The sequence below is a fragment of the Talpa occidentalis genome, unplaced genomic scaffold (assembly GCF_014898055.3).
Source record: "Talpa occidentalis isolate TD23 unplaced genomic scaffold, MPIMG_talOcc4v2.1 talOcc4.7, whole genome shotgun sequence".
NCBI classification, from domain to species: domain Eukaryota; kingdom Metazoa; phylum Chordata; class Mammalia; order Eulipotyphla; family Talpidae; genus Talpa; species Talpa occidentalis.
In genome coordinates this window covers 84,213,107-84,237,920 of record NW_023605083.1, presented here as the reverse complement: position 1 = coordinate 84,237,920, position 24,814 = coordinate 84,213,107, and the positions used below count along the sequence as shown (strand labels likewise).

Genomic DNA, 24,814 nt, shown 5'->3' with positions numbered 1-24,814 from the left:
TCACTCAGGTAAGAAGCAGTGAGGATTCAAACCTTAGCATTCTGGTTCTAGTGCCATTACCCTTTTTCTTTGTTACCAGAGCCTCTACTCTTATCTGATACCATATAATGTTTATAGAGTAAGTTTTGCTTCAGAAAAAAATTGTCTAGAGTAGGTGTAAGAACCAGAGCCTTTTATTTTTACTTTATCCTGTGAAGTTGGAACTTTGGAAGAAGGAAGAAAGAATAACCCTAAAGTGAGTCTTACTCTTTGATTTCCTTCTGTAAATAATTTTATTTTATTTTTTCCTTTTAGCATCAGTGAGAGCTTTCTAACTGTCAAAGGTGCTGCTCTTTTTCTACCACGGGGAAATGGCTCATCCACTCCAAGAATCAGCCATAGACGCAACAAGCATGCAGGTAAACCACCACACACCATTCCTTTCTTGGTTTCTTTGCCTTTTGTTTTGTTCTAAAAGGTAGACTGCCTTAACTCCATGTCTCCAACAATTCTCTAACAGCGAAAGAAAGCATTATACTGTGCTAAAATCACTTTTCACTTCCATAGACCATTTTTTCTAGCACTTAGCAGAATGTCTTATGTTATGTAGTAGATGCTCAGTAAATTTTTGTTGAAAAATAAGTTATAAAAATATGCTCATCAAATTTTATGTGATTTCTCAAAGTTTTGATAACTGAAAGATGTTCAGATGTTTTCTCAGCTCCTGGACAAATTATTTCAATCAACCAAAGATTGAAGAAAATGATATGGAATATTACTAAGATGAATAGAATAAATTCATGTCACTGTTGTGATAACAGTTATTATATCACATGTTGAATCTACAGTCCGTAAATATCCAAATCTGCCTGATTATAGTTGCACAAAAAACACCAGAAACTGAATTCAGAGGCCTTCTCTAGAAATAAAAAGTTATCAAATAAATGTTCACCTTGGAATGAGTGTAACAGTCTAGTTTTGAAATAACCTGCTAATATTCTGTACCCAATGCTAATCTGTGGGTCTTTTTCTTTACACACCCAAACAATTCTTGGATACCAGTTGGGTGTTCTACAGTTCAACTCAGTTCTGATTTCTACCTGGAGATAGTTTGAGATCTCACTAGTTAAGGACTCTACAGTATTGTCCCCTCCCTCCTCTTTCAGACACCAGTTGCCAATTATCACCCTTGCTTCTGACCTACTTGCTATAGATGGGAGGTTCCAAGGACCTCCTCCTTCAGTTTGATTAATTTACTAGAGCAGCTCACAGAACTCAGAGGAACATTTTAATTACTCGATTACCAGTTTATTGTAAAAAGATATAATTTAGGAATGGCCAGGTAGAAGAGATGCATGGGACAAGATATCTGGGAAGGTCCTTTAAACGTCTATGCCCTCTCCCAACACTTCCCAAATCTCCATGTGTCCACTAACCCAAAAGCTCTCTGAACCCCTTCCTTCTTGGTTTTTGTGAAGATTTCATTACATATTCATGCTTGATTAAATTATTGACCACTGGTGATGGGTTCAACCTCCGTTCCTACTCCTCCCCAGGACTGAGCGGGAGTGGAACTGAAAATTCCAACTCTAATCACTGGGTTGAGTTCTCTGGTAACCTGTACATAGTGCTTTCCAAAAGTTGCCTTATTAACATAACTAAAAACACCCTTATCACTCTGATTACTTAAGAAATTCCAAGGAATTTAGGGGTTTTGTGCCAAGAATAGGAGGAAGACTAAATATATGTATCTTACTATAAATCACAGTATTGCACCTACTAAGAATAATATGAGCCTTTATATGTCCAAATATTGGATTTCTCTAAAGTCAGATGCACTTACTTGTGTTGATGAGGTTAAGAATAGCAGAATCATGGAAACTGTGAGGGAAAGAGGTCTCTAAGTATAGGATAGCCATGGTTTGGGGAGATAATCAGCCTAATTCCTTTCTTCTACAAAGCAAGCTTTGTTTATTTGGTGGGGGAGGAATGAAAGTCAACTTGAAGACAATGATTGGAGAGCTCCTGATTAGTACTATACAGAGGTGGTTGCTTGTCATGAATGTACCACTTTGATGATATCTTATCTTTAGGAGTAGAAGAAATTGCAGTTACTAGGAAGAGAACAAAGAAAGCTGTAAATTTTGAATGTACAAATCAGAGGTGAAAGCCATTGAACCAAAAGTTGAAATTTATCCTCCAGTTCATATAATCTCAGCTATTTTAGTGGCTGCCCTACTTTTTTTTTTTAAGATTTATTTATTTATGTATACAAGAACTGGGGTACAGGCCAGAGGTATGGGGGATGGGGGTAGTGAGAGGATTCACCAGAGGCAGAGTGGGGAGCAGAACAGTTTGATTAATTTGCTAGAACAGCTCACAGAACACTGCTGAGGGGAGCAGCGGGCAAGACAGGAGAGGTCTGCTGCACCATGTGGGTCACCTCCGTGGCCAGGGATCGAACTCATGCTGAGTAGCTTCTGATTGCTTCACTGTGCTGACGCCTAACCCCTTGTGCCACCAGGGAGGCCCCTGCCCTACTTTTTGCTTGGACCTTCAACTAGTTGCAAATATAGAGCTCAGAATTATAATCCTTCTCATTGGGCAGTATCATCCTCCTATCAAAAGTCTCCAACCATGAAAATTTTTTAAACAAGTAAGGGGGAATACTTCTGAAAATTAGCTTTGGATTTAAAGTCTTCCTCTTTAATGCCCACTAGCAGGAGGAGGAGATGCTTTGTCCCCAGATTGAATGCACAGAGGAAGTAGACCCAGCTAAACTTTGTATTTGTTTGGATACTTATCACTTACAGTAAAGAAAAAATTAAATTGTTGGTTTAAGTCCACTTTGCCCAACTAAGATGTTAGGCCAAGTGTTCTGTGGCATATAATAGTAAGTGAGGCCAATGGCTTTTAAAACTTCCTGCCCTGCTTAGCCTTTTTCTTTTATTATACTTCAGCAGTCAGCTGCCACCCACATTTCTACTTGACCTTGTTCCCCATGCAAAAAAGTAAAGCTGGTGTAATACAAACTGAATGGGCTTGATTTGTGATACAGACTGGACATGTAAGGCAGTGTGAGTATAAATGCAGCTCAGAGCACCACTCACACAGTTCACAGAGCTTCATATAAGCTGAAACTGCCTTGGCTGATCTCATAGTAATAAAGACGATGGCAGAATTGAGAACGGATCAAAGACCTGCTTGTCTAATTGCACTTTCTTATCCATGTTTCTTGAATTAGAATTTTTTTATATGGACTGAATCTAAAATATCCAAATACTTTCTTACAGTCAAAAAATTATGAATGTCTATCAACATTTTAGAGGAAAAGAGCAAAAAGTCTTTAAAATCAAACAAATCTGAAACCTAGGTGTTAGTAATAAAATATATGGGGAATGTAGAGTAGGACTCTTTAAGTACTGTTTATTGCCTCTGTTAGTTTTAGAACAGTTTTTCTAGTAGGAAATACTCAATTTGTTCATGGCGGTACTTATCAACACTAAAAAGACCTGTACTTCCACATACCCAACTCACATAAGAAGCATTACTCAAGGAGAAGGGCTCCCTGACTTTTGTCTGATTTTCTAAGAAATTAGTTGTATCTTTGGACCAGTAGTGCTTAGAGTGGGGGCTTAGAGCTACTGTTTGCCCATTTGTGGAAGAAGTGATTCTTCTCCAGAAGTTTTCCATCCTGAAAATTCTTTCTGAGGTTATTTCTCCTGATAAAATAGAAGAAAACTATTTTTTAAAAGCCTCAGCTGTTTAATTCAAGTGTAACTTGTAACTCTAGCCACTCTTCATTGTCTAGACCTAACCCTTTGTCTCCCCACACTGTTTCCTTTTAGAAAAATAACTTTATTGAAATATAATGCACCTACTGCCCATGTAAAGTATGCTGGCGCTTTTTACTATATTCACAAAGTCATGCAATCATCACAATCTAATTTTAGAACATTTTCATCACCCCCAAAATAAACCCCAGTACCCATTGCAATCACTCCCAATAAACCTCACCTTCTCTCCCAGCTTTAAACAACCAAATTTCTGTCTCTTTAGATTTGTGTTCCATGTAAATAATTTTTGAAACAGGCTCCTTTCATTTAGCATATTGCTTTAAAGGTGGCTCATGCTACAGTATATATCAGTACTATATTCCTTTATAACCAAATGTATTTCAGTGTATGAATATACTACATTTTATTTATAGACATTTGGGTTTTACTTTTTTAATTTTTTTGAGTGCTTGAATAGTGCTCTGAACATTTGTGTTCAAGTTTTTGAGTGGAGAAATGTTTTTATTTCTCTTGATTTTATACCATTGAGTTCATACCGCTACATGAGACTTAGATTATACCTGTGGGTTTGAAATACAGTAGAATGGATCTTTTTAATTTTGAAGGTTGAAAGATTCTGCAGTAATAGAATTCATCAGAAGCTAGCAGGGAAATGGGGAAAAAAAGACAAAGAAGGAAAGGAAAGGCTTTCAGACTTGCTGACCTTTTAGACAAACATACCTGTTTGTCAACATACCTTTATTCTCTCCCTGCCTCTTTCCAACTCTCAGTATTTCATCTCATAATTAACTGCTATAAAATTACTTAGAGAAAAATTGTAATATGGATACTAAGACCAATGTGAGAACAGGTTACATTGACATCCATGATTAGGTGGCTTTGTCAGTCACTTTATATAACTGTACATTATCTAAGAGCAAAAGTTTTAAAATTTCCAAGTACAGAATAAGGAATATGAGGAAATCTGTAATAGTTTTTTTTAAAGATTTATTTTTATGCATACAAGAGCTGGGGTACAGGCCAGAGGTTTGGGGGTGAGAGGATTCACCAGAGACAGAGTGGGGAACAGAACAGGCAGATTGACCGAAATACACTGCTGAAGGGAGCAGTGGGCGAGCCAGGAGAGGTCTGCTGCACCTTGTGGATTGCTCCCTGGCCGGGAATCGAACTCGTGCTGCAGTGGCCCTATAGTTTAATACCAAAAAATTCAATTTAATTTATATAATGTATGAGAAAAAGTGAGCATTCAAATAATGGTTGACTATTTTAAAACATCTAATAATGTGTTCAGTAAAATATCTATCTCTTAGGATCTGTATTTAACAAGTACTCTCATTTTAATGTTAACCACTAATGTGGAAATCATTTTAAACTGTTGACGTTATTCTAGGGGGAATCTCAAAAATGTTAGGTTAAGGGGAGCTGAAGATTACAATTATAGAAATAAGAATGGCAGAATGGCTTGCTTTTTTAAAGTTAGGGACAACTCTAACACTATGCAGAACATACCCTATTTTTAGAAGTCCCTCACTGCTAACTTCATCATGCTTCCAGTGAACTTTCTAAAAGCACAGCCAGTATATGCCTCTGCCCAGAAGATCTCACCATTACTCTCATTAATATCCATCATAGTATAAAACTAAGAAATGCACCTTCCATAGGACAAATGCAAAACAAAATATTAATGTGATATAGACTAAATGTGAATATATAGAGATGCAGTGTGTCATTCTGTTACATTTAAAAAGAAATCAATAATCATATTAAGATACTCTATTTCTTTTTTTCAAGATGTATTTTTATTTATTTATGCATACAAGAACTGGTGTGTAGGCCAGTGGTTGGGGGGGAGGGTGAGAGAATTCACCAGAGTGGGGAGCAGAACAGGCAGATTGACTGAAATATACTACTGAGGAGAGCAGCAGGTGAGACAGGAGAGGTCTGCTGTGCCATGTGGGCTAGCTCCCTGGCTGGGAATTGAACTTGAGCTCCAGTGGGTGCAGATAACTTGACAGTGCTGAGACTTAACCCCTTGTACCACCAGGAATTTCTATGTCTACTTATGCTTCCATGACTAATACTTTCTTATATAGAAGTTATTAGGATAGAGGAAATCCTCTGTGTTGATATCATATGAAGAACAATTATCCTTTATTTCATAAATTTCACCAGGTGATCTCCAACAGCATCTCCAAGCAATGTTCATATTACTCCGCCCAGAAGACAACATCAGATTGGTAAGTTTGTGCTGTCCTAACTCTCTTCCTCAAAAGACTGTATAAGGTAGTAAACACTAAGCAGTCATTTTTATGTTCTAACACAGTGGAACAGAAAAGAAGAACTGTGGAACAGAAAAGAAGAATGACATATTCCCATCATCAAGTAGCTTAGGATGTAGTTGGGTATCTGAACTTATGTAAAGAGGTGTGAAATAATTTGATGGTTCAAGATTGTTAGTAAGCTCCAGTTTATAAGTTATAGACTATAACAACAATTAAAATTCAGAAAAAATAAAAAGAGAAAACTGGCATAGTTGAGGAAGGTTTTATGTAGACAGTGAAACTTGAGCTGGTTCTTGAAAGAGGACAATATCTAGATTGGCAGAAAGAAAAGAGACAGCCATTCTAAGTGACTAGAGCAAAATAACATATATAAGAAGGGACAAAAAGAGAGAGTTAAATGGCCAAGGATTTATGCTGGTCTCAGAATCAAGGGACTTGGGCTAAGATTTTTATTAATCATATAACTTGAACAAATTACTTAGCCTGTCTGTGCCCTTTTCCTCATCTCCTTTCTACTATTCACATTTGAAAAGATGAAATGGACAGGATAGCTTATATTAAAGAGTATAAAATGTTGCCTAAATATGGGGACATTGTTACTATAGGGAAGATAAGAGACCAGAAAACAAGGCAAGCAAATAGGGACTTAATTCTATAAACTAGAGGTCTCAAAATTTATACACATAGGCCAGGCATATGTTTTATTGTCATTGGGTTTTTAAAAATCTGAGCCAAAATTTTAAAGTTGGGTGATTTCACAAAAAAATCCAGACTTGGGACTTGTCTTCAAAAATTGAAAAATTATGGCAACTCTGGGACCTTATTCTCACATGGAAAAACTTGCCTGGATTTGGGGCACAGGCTCGGAATTTACCAGAATGCCCACATATTCTATTATGTCTCCTGGACACTAAAGCCAAATGTCACCATTTGTCATCATTCCTTCACTGTTAATGTTGTTATAAAAGAACCTCTAATAAAAATAAGAAACTTCCACAAAGAAACATTTCTTTGTGCAAAGTGAGAAGCATTTCTACCCATTCAATATTAATGTGGCCTAATTCACTCATTTACATTCCCTATTTGACCTCCTGGATTAATACCTGGAGGTAGTCCCTCTACCTCTTCCTTAAGCAGTTACAGGTTCTTGAGGCTAGAGATTATATGGGATAGTTGTAGTATTTAGAAAGATTCCTTAGAAGCTAACACAGAATTGAGAAGAGGAGAGAGGCAGCCATCTCAAATCAGGAAGGGCCTGCTGGTAGTTACTACGATAATCCAGGTGTGTAATGATGAGCCCTTCTGGGTTAGGGTGATAACCGTTGGGTTATACCAAGATATGTTAACTTGGGAATGCGTTCCCAAGATATGTTAAGTTTAAGTAGTTGATTTCTGCTTTCTTTCTGGGAAGAGTAAAATATAAAATTGACTTTATGGTACTCACTGATTCTTCATTCATTTAATCTTTCTGGCTTTAAATTCTTCATGACAGTGCTGAGACTTAACCTTGAGCGTTATCTCTGTCACCATCTTGAGATGGCCACTAATCTTTGTTGGTCAGTTGCACATACTACATGTTTAATAGATATTTGTTCATCGTTTCCAAAAATTGTGTCGTTTGGGAGAGCTGAAGCTGAGGTGTATCATTCATTTTATCTTTTTGCATTGAGAACCTGCTGGAGTTTGGACTGCACCTCTAAATGTTGAAATAATTTTAACTACAAGAGTCTTGGGAACCCATTAAGGAAGCACTGAGGAAGGTAGAGTTAGCAATTAAATTTTTTTCCCTACTAAATATGGCTGCAGCTGCTTTATATTTATAAAAACAAATTCAGAAAATATAACTCACGCCTCTGGATTAATTCACAGTTCAAATGACAAGCCATTTTACAGTTGTTTTGAATTGTTATAAACACATAGTCATTGTGTTTCAGATTATTGAGTGAGTCATCTTCAAGAAAATGAGTGAATACATTGTATGAGTTTGGACAAATTAGCACTTTTCTAAATGAAAGGAGCATTTGTAGATGCAAAGCAAGGGCTTTTGTTTTCAGTTAAATTTGGAATGCTTCAACTCCCATCTAAGGCTTATGCATAAGGTTAAAAGTTTGATAGTCAACTGAAAGTCCTGCCTTTATATTTTTAATAACCCAACAACAGAGACATCAAATCCCACATTTTGTTTTACCATTGAAAACAGGACTAAATCAGCTTTGCCTCCAGGGGAGTTCTGTGTTCCAAATACAGTCTCAAGCATTAATTTTAGTATTTAGGAAAACAGTAACTGGAAAAATGAAGACAGTGATTTTATAGTATTCTTGCACATTATTAAAGACCCATTTAGTAGAAAAAGACTGGGAAATATTCAACTTTCCTGATACTTGAAGTAACATTTTAATTTTGAAGTAATGGTCTTAACTAGAGCCCAGGTATTGATAAGGTTTTTGTTTGCTTTTTCAGTACTTTGCAGAAGAATGTGAGAAAATTAGGTTTTTATTTTTGTTTTTATGACTTTTTTCCAAAATGAAAATGGGTTTAATTTTTAAGTATAAATATATTATACTTTATAAAATCAGACAGTATAGAAAAGGTATAAATAAGAAAGCAAAAATCACTTTGTATTCTACACTCTAAAAAAATTATTAGCAATTAGCATAAGTTTTCTTCCAGTCTATTTGTGTGTGTGTGCATGTGTGTATGACAGTATGTATCAGAGCACTTTTTTTACATAAATGAGATAAAAATATAAATACTGCTTTATAATCTGCTTTCTTTACACTTTATATTTCCATGTCATTAGATAAGTATATTTTTAATGGTTAGCCATAATATAACCCATAGATTTTTTAATTTAAGAATTTCATACAGATTGATTATAAAATTAAAATTACAAACTCCCTCAATTTCCATTTCTTTTGAAGACTGTGTTCTTTAGTTTATTAATGTCACATCTGAAGTCTATTTTAATTTTAGATATTGACTTTGCTTTGTTCTTTTGGCTAGAATTTAATATTTACATACTTTGAAACCTTTCTCATGGATTGGGGTGAGTTGTTTGTCTAGACATTGGGACTTTATAATGTGGCTTCAGTGTGAATAAACATTGCATGCAGAGACATGATGTAAGACTCTTGATGAAAAGAAATTAAAGGCAAAGGTAAGCTTTAAGAGGAACATTTCCAAAGTTAGATGATGCTGAGAGAGAAACTTAAGTCAGATGGCATCTGTGAACTGCTTATAATCAGACTAAACATTTACACTGGTTACTGAAGGAAGTTTTAACACCATCCTTTGATAAATGAGCTTTGAAAACAGGTTAGGTTCTTATCTCGGGAATAATGCAGAGGCTGGAAATGACTTCTCACAACTATCTTAGATATAGGATTGCTGGATCCAGTTAACCTAACGCTTGAAACACTTTGCTGTGAAGTTTTGAAATCCAGAATGCTGGCTTTTGCGGGAGTTTTTTTGGACAGTAAGCGTCAGTAGTATCCTTCTCCATGAGAACTTCAGTTAATAATATGCATGTGAATCAGTGTCTTATTCCAGGCACCTATTTCATGTGCATTCTGGAGTTGCTGCCAGTTCTAACATTAGGGTATTATATACAAATTGCTATTTTTAAATATATCTCTCTATTGGTTTGAGGAACATGCCAGGGTAAGCATTAAGTTTTTCTTAAATTTGTGTTTAATCCCTTAACCTAGATATTCAAGCTTAAATGGAAGTTATAAAAAATAATTCATACCATTCTCCTAAGTAAGAGTTAGGTATGGAATTAATTTCATGGCTGCTTACCCCCTAATTAAGGAGCCACTTTCAATTCTTTAGTGAGAATTTATTTATTTTAATAAATTTTTACTTTTTTAATTTTTTTAAAGATTTATTTATTTATACAAGAACTGGGGTACAAGGCAGAGGCGTGGAAGGGTGAGAGAATTCACCAGAGACAGAGCGGGGAGCAGAACAGGCAGACACACCAAAGACACTGCTGAGGGGAGCAGTGGGCAAGGCAGGAAAGGTCTGCTGTGCTATGTGGGTCTCTCCCTGGCCGGCCGGGAATCGAATCTGTGCTGCAGAAGCTGTGGACAGTTTCACAGCGCTGAGTTCAACCTGCTGCGCCACCAGAGAGGCTCTCTTTAGCAAGAATTTAGTAACTACTGTAGGTACTATCAGAGGTCCATGATCAAATCCCAAGACCTCTATGTGCTATTCCATCTCAGAGCTTAAAATTGAGCTTAAAAATCTGAGATATGCCTCAATCCTAAATCAATGTGAGATGACTAGGACTTTTCCAGTTAGATTTGATATCTTTTGTTAAGTTTAAATGAAGCAAGGCAGCGCCAGATGTTTGATATCTTCTTATTTATTTGTAAACACACATAATTCACTTTATAAAACACACTAACTCACTTTACAAAAAGAGACAGTGGAATATCACTCAGCAATCAAAAAAGACAAACTCATGTCATTTGCAACAACATAGATGGAGCCAGAAGGGATTATGCTAGCCAAAAATAAATCAGAAGGAAAAAAAAATATATTGGATGGTTATGCTTATATGCAGAATATAGAGAAACCAAACAAAAGGTCAGGAAGAAGACAAAATTTTGCAAACTGACCATAGATCTAAGACATACATCAATGGAAGGGGAAAGAAGGGGTTCAAAACACAGGAAGGAAGAGCACAAAGATCACTGGTGATATGGCAGTAGGAGAACTGTGGAGACTATACGTGAAGGGAGAAACCAGTTATTGTACAAAAATGAACAGTGATATAAGAAAATAAAATTTTAAAAAAGAGAGAACTAATGAGCAACTGATGTTTGCACGGCATCACAAAGATATTTACTGCCCCACCTTATAAACTTATATGACAGGTAATATTTAAGGAGGTTAATTTTTTTCCTTTTGCCAGCTTTAGCTTTGCCAATCAGTTGGCCCTGCTTGGTGTAGAAGCTGCAGATAAATCGTCAGAAATAGAGTTCAGTTATTCCTGTGCCCGTTTGTATTTAAGCCTCGCCAGATATTCTCAAGACCTTAACGTAGAATAAAAGAGCCTCTAACATATTCAGCAAACTGAACAGTTAGCTCAGAGCAAGCCCACATCTAGCTATACAGTATCTGAGATCTTTAATATCTGAGTTTGCCTGCACTGGATTTCTGGTAAGTTATTTTGCGGAGTGTTTGTAGAATCAGTCAGTGCTGCTTCCAGGTCTTCCTCCTGTGCATTTTGCTACAATTCAGAGCTCCCTGAATGTATATAATGCTCGCTTAGTCCCAACCCACTATGCTATACCTTTGCCATTTAAATATTACTTTCTGTTAGCTTCTTGTAAGTGAACTTGGCCTGACATGCTCTGTTACTTCATGGAACTGTTAAGTTAGTAATAGGACTCTACTTTGTTTACTTGAAATCAGAATGATGGACATTATATTCTTGTTGTATCAGCCCTCACTAGAAATAAGCTTTAATGTAGCCGTTTCTATTGTTTCTGCTTTCTCAGCACTTCTAGGAGTATCAGGACAGAGACAGAAAGCCATGGGAGTCTGACTTGCCTTGCTAGATGGGTTGTTGAGTTGTGCAACTCTTTTTCTCTCTCTCTAGCCCCTTTTGGAATAATGGCAGAGGTTAGGTGAAGGAGACTCCAAAAGAACAGCACTGAAAACATTTCAAATAGAAATTTCTGACAAATGTCTTCAGCAGGTTGATGGTATTGGAACTCTTTTTCTCTCTGAGATAAAGAATGGGACAGGTGTTTCACACAGAGGAAAATGCTGCCAATGCACATTTTCTTGGATTTTAATTAACAGATGTAAAGAGTCTAAATTGTATACTCTCTCTTCCACCATTGAATCCTGAGCATTGCACTCTGATTGTATACACAATAAATCTACCCTAAATATTTTAATGAATTGGTTAGAAACCATTTTATTTCTAAGGTTTATAACTACCTTTTGGGCATTCTTGTTAAGAAAATTCCCAAAATTATATCCTTATGAACCTATTACCCAACTTTAATAACCATCAACAATTTGCCAGATTTTTCTTTCAGCTATCCCCATTTTTCTCTTTGTTTGTTGCATTTTTCTAAACCACTTTATTGAATAGATTTGATTGCCATTCAAAAAGTTGTAGATATTCAATACATACAACTTGAGGAGTTTGGAAATAAGTATATACCCATGAAACTATCACCATAATCTATGTCATAAACATATCTATTAACTCCAAAAGTTTCCTCCAACCCTTTTTATTAGTTATTATTGTTGTTATTCTAAGAACACATAAGATCTACCCTCATCAAATTTTTTAATAGACTTTTAATTTTTTTAGAGCAGATTTATGTTCATAGCAAAATTGAGCAGAAGATACAGGTTTTCCATATACTGTCTACACCCACTTATGCATACCCTCCCTTATTATCAAATGTAGGGCTGTACATTTGTTAACCATTGTTGAACTTATAATGACACATCATTATTACTCAAAGTTCATGGTTTATATTAAGATTCACTCTTGTACATTCTGTGGATTTCGAGAAGTGTATAATGACATGTATTCATCATTTTAGTATCATGCAGTAGGGTTTTACTGCCCTAAGATCCTCTACGTTCTACCTGTTTACCCCTCCCTTCCCCCAATTCCTGGTAACTACTGATCTTTTTTATTGTCTCTATAGTGTTGCCTTTTCTATAATGTCTTGTAATTGGAATCACACAGTATGTAAAGTCTTCAGATTGATTTCCACTTAGTAATATCCATGTTTTTTCATGGCTTGATGACTTATTTCTTTTTAGCATTGAATAATATTCCGTTGTCTGAATGGACACAGGTTTATACATTCACCTACTGAACTGAATTTTGTTGGAATATTTTAAAGTGAAACTTAGATAAGATCACTTCACTCCAGATACTTAACAAAATGCCTAACTACATGCAGTTATCATAGTAATACTAAATCCTTAATATCCTCTAAGACCCTATCTATATTCAAATTTCCTGATGCTTATTTTAAACTATCATTAAAAAAAAAGGTCAAGAAAAAGTCAAAACTAGCAAGCTGACAATAGAACTGAGGCATACAGCAAAGGAGGGGAGGAAAAGGAGTTGAAACAGGGGAGAGAAGAATACAAGGGAATCTGGTGATGGTTCACAAGTGATATGGTGACAGGAAAACTATGGGGACTACAATGTTAGAAAAAACTTTTAATTAATAAAAATAAATAAACTATCATAAATAAGCAATAAGTTAAAACTTTTTGGTAAAAATAATATGCACTTCTGAAAAAAGAAATTTTCCTTAATTATCATTGAAGCAAAGGAAAAAAAATTTATAGTGTATAACCTGCAAAAATTCAGGAGGTCATAGTCCTCTTAGATATTAATAGCTTGTTTCAGATTATTATTATTTGTGGGACTTGCATCTATGAGTCTCATGCTCACATTCATACGCCTCGCATTTCCCCTCTTTGGTCTTTAGAACATGCCCTGGTAACTGTTATTATTATAAATTAGCATAATTTATAATAGTAAACATTTATTGGGAACTTATGTTTGCCAAACCCTGTGCTGAACATGCATTATTTCATATGATTCTTACAACCCAATGTGGTAGGTGCAATTATATTATTTTTCAGTTAACTTATTAGTAAATTACTGAAAATTGTATAATTAATACATGAGCTGGGATTTTAATGAAAGTCTTCTAACTACTGATTCCACTGTACTTCTGAGTTTGCTTTAATATATTGATGTAAAAGGGTTGAATAATCTGAAATTCACCTTCTTAATATATGTATTGTCTGTTAACTTCCAGGCTGTCAGACTAGAAAGTACTTACCAGAATCGAACACGCTATATGGTAGTGGTTTCAACTAATGGTAGACAAGACACTGAAGAAAGCATTGTCTTAGGAATGGATTTCTCCTGTAATGACAGGTATGGTACCACAAAAGGGAAGGTGAGAAAACTCCTTTTTAGATAACCTATTCCTTTTGAGTTATCACAAAAAACATTTTACACATTCTACTCTTAAATTTCAATGCATAAACTTAGAAAACACAAAAATATCGTAGCCATTCATCTTGAGAGATGAAAATGCTTTGACTGTCTGTGGTTATGTGTTCCTAATTTACCATTCTTTTCCTTACCTTCCTCTCATCTTTAGGTGGTGATGATATAAAGCAAATGGTTTAAATGGGGAGTAATGAGAGAGAAGCTGCTTTTTCTTTGCAGCCCACTTATTTTAAGCAGTAATGATTCACCTAGGTGATTCTAAGAGCACACACCCTTGGTGATAGTACATCAGTGAGTCCTGAATTCACAGGGAGCCTACTGTAACTTCAATCTCTTATATTTATCCATAGCCTTAGACCTTGCTTTTACCAAATGTTATGCTTCCTTTTTCCTTCTGAGTTAAAAGTGGGGGGGGGGGAGGGGGAGGAGTTATTCTTTAAACTCAAAGCAGAACCTTTTATAATCATGCACATCTGGCTTTGGTGGTACTTTATATCCTATGATAAAAGATTCACATATCACACAGAGCCTAGATTTTTTTGTGTGTCCCTAAGGTTTGTTGCTTTCCTTTTATTTCTCTACTTTTTGGGGGAAAATCTTGGGAAGATGTGGAATGTGGTTGCTAAGCAGATCTTTGCACTCTAGATAATAAACCTCAGGAAATCCTGCCAGATGTCTCAAAGCATTGACTTCCTGGTTGAGTACTAGAATGGAACTGCCAACTAGCTAGGGGTGTGACCTAGGGCTGGGAGAATTTAGCCACAAAGAGAAGCGGATACTGAGGGTGATGCATTTGGGGAAGATGGGAGAAGGGGATATTACATTGTCACCATAAAGTTTCTCAAAGTAGTAAGTAGTGTTTACCTCAACTTGTATATAGTTAGTCATCCTGAAAATGACTAATTGATTCACAGGCCAGAGTTGTTATCTTGTATACCACTTACAGCTCTGAAATTACAAGGGCCTTGTAAACCACATTTAGAAATCTTTCTGTCTTGCTTGGTTTTAACCTCTAATGTTAGCTAAGAAATAGACCTTTCAGTAAACATGCATCCTATAAGAAAACCTACCTTACTTATTTATATTCATTAGGATTTTAAGACCTCTGATTGGGATTTTTTTTTAAAGATTTATTTTATTTATGCATATAAGAGCTGGGGTGTAGGCCAGAGGTGCAGGGGTGGGGAGTGAAAGGATTCACCAGAGACACAGTGGGGAGCAGAACAGGTGGATCTACTGAAATACACTGCTGAGGGGAGCAGCAGGCGAGACAGGAGAGGTCTGCTGCACCATGTGGGATAGCTCCCTGGCCAGGGATCGAACTCATGCCACAGTGGCTGGTGATTACTTGATAGCACTGAGACTTTAACCCCTGTGCCACCAGGGATGCCCTAATTGGGATTTTTATCTCTATATCTCTGCTGTCCATTACAGAAGCCACTACCATGTTGTGGGTTTTAAACAAATTAAAAACAGATTAAAAATGTAATTACTCAGTCGCTACTAGCCACATTTCAAGTATTCTAGCTATATGTGATTAGAGACTGTCATATAGGACAATCCATGGATAGATTATAGAAAGGTTAATTGGACAGCACTGCTCTTTGTTTATTTGTAATAGACCTTACTTCCTTTGTTTGGTTCTCCCGGATTCTCCTTTGGAAACCCCATAAAATAGAAACTGGGGCTGCATGGAAACTTTACTTGAGTCTTCCGCTAGTTTCCCCTGACCCAAGTGTGAGAAATCAGATAGATATCTCCTTTATTTTGTCCTAAATATTCCTAGAAATCAAAAAGAACACTCATTAATATAGATGCCCACTAATTTATTTTGAAAGAATAGCATCATCCTTCACTAATAGTCTTGCCTGAATCATACCTGACTTTCAAAAGAAAATTTTAGTTTATAGAAGACAAAGTATGATATAAAAAGCCATAGAAACTAGTTTTCATTCCATTTGGTAAACTTAGTACTGTGAATTCCCATACATCCCCTGAATAAGTTCCTTGAACAGTAAGAGAAATATTGCCCACTTCTGAATACAGGTGCTCAAGTACTCTGATATCACTTCTATCTCAGTTGCAATTGCAGGAATTTATCATTTTGTCTCTTGAGAATATTAAAAGTTAATGTTTCAAAATAGTATTAAACCAAAGTATGAACCAGATTGTATATGACATATTTTTCCCAAGTGGTTCTTGAGTTATTTTCCAGTCCATTTATTTAATCCTATTGACATGTTTTTTTTATATTTTCAACAAACATTTTATAATATATAGCATACCCTTGATTTCTGAATTGCATTCGATATATTTCAAGTTATAAAAGTTATAAAATAAAATAATAGAACTTTATGGTTATGTTTTATAATTTTTCTTTGTACTCCCAACACCTAGAGATTTATTGTGCATATAGGCACTCAACAAGTATTTGTTGAATGGAATGAGTTTTTATTAAATAATACCTATTCTTTTTTTAAAAAGATTTATTTATTTATGCCTACAAGAGCTGGGGTGCAGGCCAGAGGTGCAGGGGGGTGAGAGGATTCACCAGAGATAGAGTGGGGAGCAGAACAGGTGAATCTACTGAAATACACTGCTGAGGGGAGCATCTGGCGAGACAGGAAAGATCTGCTGCGCCATGTGGGTCACCTCCCTGGCCGGGCATCAACCTTGTGGTGCAGTGCCTGCTGATAGCTTCATAGTGCTGAGACTTAAGCCCTCATGCCACTATTCTTTAATGAAGAAAAATCCCATAAGACTCTCATGAGCTGGATAAAAATACAAGGTATGCCTAATTCAGGGCTCTCACCTGTTGTATGAAAAAGTTACTTCTTAATGTAAAAAAACATTGTGACCTGAATACAAGCTGAAAATGATATTTGATTCCTATATATCATTGTCACTTGTCCAAGTTTAACTGGTGTCTAGTAACAAGCTCATAAATTGTATCCTCTCAGACCTTCTGTATCTCCTTCTGTAGTTTCTTAATTTCTAGATTGGTCACCAGGCTATCAGCCCTTCATATTTATACCCAGATTATACTTGTTGCTAGGAACCTGACTGAGCACTCACTGAAAAAAAAAATTCCCTAAAAATAATCCCACTCCACCTTAGGAAGCCATTTTCAAGACAAGTTTTCCTTTTGCTCACCCCATCTCATCTAGCAAAAACAGTGGTGAAGTTGTCTTACTCCCTCCAGACTCTGGCATGATAGAAGTGTGTCTGGTGTTCAGGCTTAGGGTCCCAATGTGAATAAGCTGTTCCAATCTTGATTTGAGTCTCCTAGAGAACTCTGGAATTACTAGTGGGGTGTTGAGTAACACAGGCCAGCAAATGCAGTGCAAAGCATTAGACACAGCCCAACTAAGGAATAGCCTTCATTAGCCCTGCAGTGCCTGCAATAGTGAAGTAGTTCTGTTTTTAATGCATTTTCATAATAGCCCCCCATCTCCTGCATAATAGCCCCATCCCCATCCCACTTTCACTTGTATTAGAGCACTCACTACAGATACATATTCAACATTTGTTTTACATGACAATACGTTCATGCATATTATCTCACTTTAAATATTTAAATTTTTTATAACACTGGGAGGGAAATTTTTGTTACCTGAATTTTAAGAGAGGTTAAATAATTTGTTAGAAGGATCAAATCCAGATCTTTTGACATAGTACAGCTACTCAGTGAAGGGTAGTTGTTATGTTTTAGGCATTGTTGTACACATTTTTGTGTGTTATCCAATTTCATCTTTGAAGAAATCCAATAAAGAAGGTATTTTTTTACAGGTAAGGAAACTGGAACACCAAGCAATTAAGTAATTGCTTAAATTTATACAGTTACTGCCAGAATCCAAGTTCCAGAGCCCATCTGGCTCCAGAGCCTGAGCTCTTAACCATACTCTACTGTTCTACCTCCTAAGCCCAAAGTTTTTTCTACTGTAGCTGCTTATCTAGCTTTATTGGTAGGGAGAGAGTGGGGGAACCTTCGGGAGACTGGGTGGAAGGGAAAAATGGTTTGTCAGTGGCCGAAGTCTGGGGTAGTTTACTCTCCACTTTCCACAGTTTCAGTTACCTATGGCCAACAGTAGTCCTAAAATGATATAAGGTTTTGGGAGAGAAAGACAAGACTCACATAATTTTTATTATAGTATATTGTTGTAACTTGTTTCATTAGTTATTACTGTTAATCTCTTAATGTGCCTAATTTATAAATTAAGTTATTTCTGATGTATAGGAAAAAACATAGTATATATAAGGTTTGGTACTCTTTGTAGTTTCAAGAATTTATGGCGGCGGGGGTGGGGGGACTACTGTACATATGTCCAACCTCTGTAACTTCCTATCCCAGCCTCTTCCATTAATTAAAAGTCACTTTTCTCCCTGGACCAGGGTGTGATTTAAATAAAATTTTAATGTGCCAGAGCTAATCTTATATTGGTTGTTGGCGTTCCTGTTCATTCTGCATTTTAGCAGTGGTAGTTCAGTGCATAGTCATCAAGTACTGTTTTACTTACATGGTCTCTCTAACTTGATCACAAATCAATAACAGCTACTTTTTATTTCCTTTTCCCTTTTAGACTATTGAGTTTATTCTGGTGTTCAATTTCTATTAGAATCTAGCAAATCACATATTCAGAGATCTTCAGCAGTAATTCTTGGATTAGAAATAATTCTAGGGGTTAATTTGAAGGCTACAACTTACCAATCAGCAAGTCAGCTACTATCACTAGGAATTTTTAGACAGTGGCTGTTTGCAAAACGGCAATTCAGGATACTCGGTTAATATGTTTTCTTTATTAAATATATAAGGACCTCTAATAACCACCTGTTTAAAACAGTTGCTGAGCATATACATTGGATTTATCTAGTCTGACAATGTCAAAATTTAGAGCTTCGGGGGTTATGTCTGTATTAAAAGTTAATAAACAACGAAATGCTTCCTGGAATAATAGGAAGTAACTTGTAGACTATCTCTTCTCTTGCAGTAGCACTTGTACCATGGGCTTAGTCTTGCCTCTCTGGAGTGACACCCTCATTCATTTGGATGGTGATGGGTAAGAACTTTCCCTTTTTATTTTCCTACAGAAAGCCCGTGGGGGAGGTGTTCCATCTTAGTGCCCATTCATTCAGCTGAATGGGAGGCCCCGTGTGCCCAATTGAATGGTCATGTCAGCAGCTTAGTAAGTCCTTTTAAACTCCTGTTTTGTGGAGTAGAGTAAAAATAAAACTTGCCAGGGCCTCTCACTTCTGTTCTTCTAGGATAACTATGGTAAGAATCCAAACAAAAAAGAATGAGTTTGTTGGCTCACTCTTCAATCTGAGCATGTGGGGCTGTTGCAGTGCTTTCCCAGAGGATATGTTCTGTTTCAAATAACCTCTTGCTGCCTCTGCCAGCTGTCAGCCTACAGTATAACCCCTTTCCTGTGCCAGTTCCCCCCAGTGACCCTCCACCTCCCACCTCCTGGTGTTTTTAGACTGTGTCCCAAGAGACCAAGATGTTTGCTCTAGTTTATAAACCAGGATCAGGTTTGCTAAGAACCCATAAGACTTCCAAATAGAAATATGCAGCAGAACAATTTGTCCGTAGCTACAGCTGGGAAACTGTATGTAATTCACTAACTCCACTGTGGGAGTCATTCATTTTGCTTAGCAGATAAAATCAGGCAATTTATTGAAACTTTTCAGTCAAGTGCTATACTCCAGTTAACTTCCACATGAAGTGCTTTATGATTCTAAGTGTGCAGTTGCTAGCTGTAAAACAACCTTGAAAACTCACAATTGAAATGACTCATTCTCATTTGTGTATTTTTGTCTCATTCTCTTTTCTCAGAGGATTCAGCGTTTCAACAGATAACAGAGTCCACATATTCAAACCCGTATCTGTGCAGGCAATGTGGTAAGAAGAGTTTTATTATCTCTATGATAGTACTAGAGTGATAGTCTGTGAGAAGTAGTATTTGGTATGGCACAATTCTCTATGGAAATGCTACATGATCTGTTTTTCGTGTATAGAATTTTGTGTGATCTGTTTGTGTGTCGTTGATAGTTAAAGATTACCTGAAAGTTCAACTTTTGGGTTATCGCTGTGGATATCATCAATGCCTTAAGTTTTGGTGAACAAGTGAAATTAAGTATTCTTAAACTCTGGAAGATAGTTAATGGATCAGATAGCCAGCTGGAACTGAGTTTTATAGGGATACATTGTTAGTAGCAGTCTAGAGCCAAGTCTTGAAAATCACACTACTATGCATTAAATTTCAGTTTGTTGAAAATCATGCCAGCCAGTTACATGAACCACGCTATCTTCAGGCTGAACTGAGGTGGACAGTTTGAGAGTATTGGCCCTGCACCCTGTGAGTCCCAAATTCTACGGAAGCCTGGGCTGGCTTTAAAGTTTTTCTCTTTGTCTTATAACTGTGTCCACCAGCAAGAATGTTAATTCATCAGCTACCCACCTTAAAAGATTTAAGAACAAGGGGGAAAACAGTACAGAAATGAGGAAGCACAAAATATAAGTTAATGAGGAAAGCAAAGAAAGATGACTAGCTGCTGAAAAGAAGAAATATAAGCTCATTTCCTGATAATCCTACTTCTCCACTGCAGAAAAACCTAAACAACCAGAGCCCTGTAAATTGGTCTGTTGACGACACTGTCAAAGGCATAAATAGCAACAATTTGGAAAGCCAGCTCCACGCTACTCAAGCCACTAGGAAACTACTTTCTAGGGAAAAACAGCCCCCATAGACAACATAATCCAGCAGTTTGAATATAAAATTTGTGTCCTTGGGCAGAATTGATTGTAGTCCCATTCAGTTTGAATCTGCTTGGGCACTAACATTGCTTCTGGGACATCAGAACAAACAAAGGCTGTGGTAGATGGAGGTGCTATCCCAGCATTCATTTCTCTGTTGACATCTCCCCATTCTAATATAATTGAACAAGCCGTTTGGACTCTAGGAAACATTGCAGGTGATGGCTCAGTTTTCCAAGACTTAGTTATCAAGTATGGTGCAGTTGAACCACTATTGGCTCTTCTTGCCAATAGTGATATGTCATCTTTAGTATGTGGTTACTTGTGTCATCTTACCAGGACACTTCAAATCTTTCTCACTACAAAAATCCAGCACACCTGTGCTATAAAATGTTGTGTCAGAAACTACTTCTGAATGCTATACATTCCAAGTTCAAGATGGCACTCCTGGTGTTAGAGGGCATCTCTGATATAAAACGGGTTGCCTGACTGTCGGTCCTCACCCGTGTACTTAAAGGGGACTTAAACTGTAGGCACACACAAAAAGCTAATCAAAGGTTTATTTACAAGGAAAGGGGAAATGAGGAAATGAACATCTCAGGGAGAAAAAAAGGGAGAATAATTCTTCAATGCATCCTACCCATTCCACTGACCTGGAATCCCAAATGACCCACTGAAACTAAGCGCTGCCTGGCCAAGAGCACAAGCCAAGAGCGAGCCCCACTCAGATAGCTGGTTATAAATACAAACCAGAGAAAATGGCTGCTTAACTTTGCCCTCATGTCCTCACAACTTTCCCTTTGGGGATCATGGGATTTGTAGCTCCTAGAGTCTTGATGGAGTGGGGGTGGAGTCCACAAAGCCTGTATGGAGTTTGCGCGGGACATCTTTTCCCCCTGACACTGGGACCTTTAACTTTTAGATTGTACAGCTGAGGCATAAAGTTGTTTGTTGTGTACTGTGTTTGGTTTAAGTTTGTCTTACTATTTCTCAACTAAGACCTTTTTAAATGTAATTTGGAGTTGTAGCACTTTTTACAACAAAACTATACTTGAACAGTTCCAAACTACTTACTGTATGAAGTTTCTTCTCTCAATGGGTTTCTTAGTTCTGTGTGGAATTTCATACCTTGCAGTACCCAGTAAATAAAGATTAAGTCCTGCCCTTTAAAAAAATAAATAAATAAGCAAATTTCAGTGTCTTGAGATAATCAGGATAGCATTGATGGAGTTAACACTATAGATGGATGTTTCCATTAAGTTGCTGATGACTGTTTACATAATACAAGTAAAGCCTAGAAAAAGCACTATAGTTGTTAATAACCATCAGCTGGTGTAATGACACTTTGCAGTCACTTGCTACGTGTCAGGCATTGTGCCTGGTGCCTTACACAGGTTACATCATCAGCCTCTCAAAATAGTGTTAGTACCATCTTATGGATAAGAAAATTGAGGTTTTAGAGATATTATGTAATTGGTCTGAGAATATCTCTTACATTCAGAATAGATTTTTATTCTCTTGTTTTGGAATATCCAGGAATTATCTAATACAATAAGGGAATGTTGTAACTCAGAATGCAAAGAATCAGAGTGCAAAAATACTGAAAAGATCTACACTGAAACCTTAAAACCACTAAGCTAACTAAAACCTTAAAACCACTAAAACAGGGCCTCCCCCGTGGCGCAGTGGTTGAGCGCTGGGTTGCGAAGCTGTCTGCAGCCTCTGCACAGCTGGTTCGATTCCCCGGCTGCTCCCTGGCCACCGGAGGGGGGTCCCACATGGCGCACGGACCTCTCCTGCCGCCCGCTGCTCCCCTCAGCAGTGTACTTCGGTCCTTCTGCCTGCTCTGCTCCCCGTTCTGGCTCTGGTGAATTCTCTCGCCCTCCCGCGCTTCTGAATGTACCCAGTGCTTATATAAATAAATAAATAAATCTTTTAAAAAAAAAAAAACCACTAAAACAGTGGTTATTTCAAGTCCCAGTCAGGGACTTGAATTTTAGTTCTTCATTCAGTTGCCTCTACTATAGTGGAAGTCCCCATGATGAGCAGAGTGGACAGAAGGCAAGCCAAACAAGAAATAAAGGATACTGAAAAAGGTTTCAGACAATTATATGTTATTGAATAACAGAATTGATAAACTTGAAATGTGTGGGGTCCTAAAACTGTCAACTGAACAATCAACCATCTTACCATTTTTTGCAGTAATTGAGTTGTAGGACAAAGTTTCAGGTCATGTGTTTAGACCAGTTCTGAGCATATTTCACATCCAAATTTTTCATGGAAAAGTTAATGTCCCACTTTAACTAAGGCCCAGTTAAAGGCAACTACACCTTTTTTCCCAGGTACCAAGTAAAACCAAGCTGCAGTGAATCCCATAAATATCAGTATTTTCAGTTACATTTTGGGGAGAAATATAAAGTAGTCTAAATTTTTAAGACAGTGAAGATTCAGTTAATAACCTTAGTCAAGATTTGATATTCTAAAGTAGACTGACTGGTTCTAGCTCTGTTAGCTTTTGTAGTAAACTTTTTTTTGAGGGGGTGTACCACATGTGGAGTAGTGAACTGAAAGTCACAGAAAAAAAAAAAAGATGATGTCTGAATCAAAGCAGCACTTAAACCAGGTGTTTCCTCCACAGAAAATAGCTGCAGCAGCTACTTTCCTGTATGCAGCTAAAGAGTCTGAGGTGGCTAAGCCTTGAGTGCATTCTAGGGCACTTGCACAAGAATCTTGTGTATGCTGTTGAAACAATGTGTTTCCCAAATGAAGAAAGCATGCATTAAATATCTACATTGCACTAAGCTGGTCCTTACCTTTGAATTTATGTAATGAAAGTTAAATTCACTGAGAATTCTCTGGGACATTGGTTTACTTTGCATTTTAAAGGAATCTACAATTTTGTTTTTAAGGAAAAACCTGTTTCCCTAATTAAAAAAAAAAAAAAAAAAACCTGGCATAATCTTTCCTTCATCAAATTTGTAATTTTTTTTTTAAAGATTTGTTTATTGATTGATTGATTGATTGATTTTATACATACAAGCACTGGGTACAGTCAGAAGCACGGGAGGGCGAGAGAATTCACCAGAGCCAGAGCAGGGAGTAGAGCAGGCAGAAGGACCGAAGTACACTGCTGAGGGGAGCAGCGGGCGGCAGGAGAGGTCTGCGCGCCATGTGGGACCCTCCTCTGGTGGCCAGGGAGCAGCTGGGGATCGAACCGGCGCTGCAGAGGCTGCGGGCAGCTTCGCAACCCAGCGCTCAACCGCTGCGCCACCGGGGAGGCCCAAATTTGTAATTTTTAAGAAATTTACATTATACTGGATTGGTAAGGATTCAAGAAACCAACATTATCATTCACAGTTGGTGGGAGAATAAAATAGAGCTTTCTAGAGAATAATTTGCCAGTGTGCCTTATCATTTTTACATGTCCTTTGACCTAGTAGTTCTGCTAAGAATTTATTCTTATGTAATAATCATGGGTGTGTACAAAAGTTTTAACCATAAGAATGTTTTATCTGTTTTCAAGTATAGCAAAAATTGGAAAACAGCTTTAAATGACTGAAAAATAAACCTAGTTAAATTATGGTATAGCACATTACTAAATATTATGCACCATTAAAAATGATCTAGTTTATTGACTTGAGAAGATGTTGATGGCAGGTATAAAGTAAGTTAAAAAAGAGCAAGTTAAAATGGAATGCAAAATATGATCATATCTTTATCATATATCTATGTACAGACAAAAATACTGAAAAGATCTATGCTTATTTCTAGATGTTACAGGATATTTCTGCCATTTACCTGAGGTCCTTAACTTTTCTAAGGGAAAGGAAACACAGATTTCTTTTGTTATGAGAGAAAATATAAAAATGTGTCTATATGAAAAAAATGTAAATAGATTGCCCTAGAATTCTCTCATACTGTTTTTGTCCTTGGAAAAGAGACATTGGTTTATAACTACGACATTTCATTCAACAAATACTAT

The 24,814-nt window shown here is 36.9% G+C and overlaps 1 protein-coding gene across 2 annotated transcripts in view; it reads left to right on the top strand.

The window, feature by feature from the left end:
• Nucleotides 1-24,814, top strand: part of SSH2 (slingshot protein phosphatase 2) — a 263,078-nt gene that overhangs the window by 192,338 nt on the left and 45,926 nt on the right. For both annotated transcript variants that reach the window (XM_037493772.2, XM_037493771.2), the window contains 5 exons: nt 295-398; nt 5,949-6,013; nt 13,879-14,000; nt 19,067-19,135; nt 19,912-19,977. In XM_037493772.2, coding sequence (XP_037349669.1) covers nt 295-398; nt 5,949-6,013; nt 13,879-14,000; nt 19,067-19,135; nt 19,912-19,977 — 426 coding nt within the window. The remainder of the gene's footprint in view (nt 1-294; nt 399-5,948; nt 6,014-13,878; nt 14,001-19,066; nt 19,136-19,911; nt 19,978-24,814) is intronic.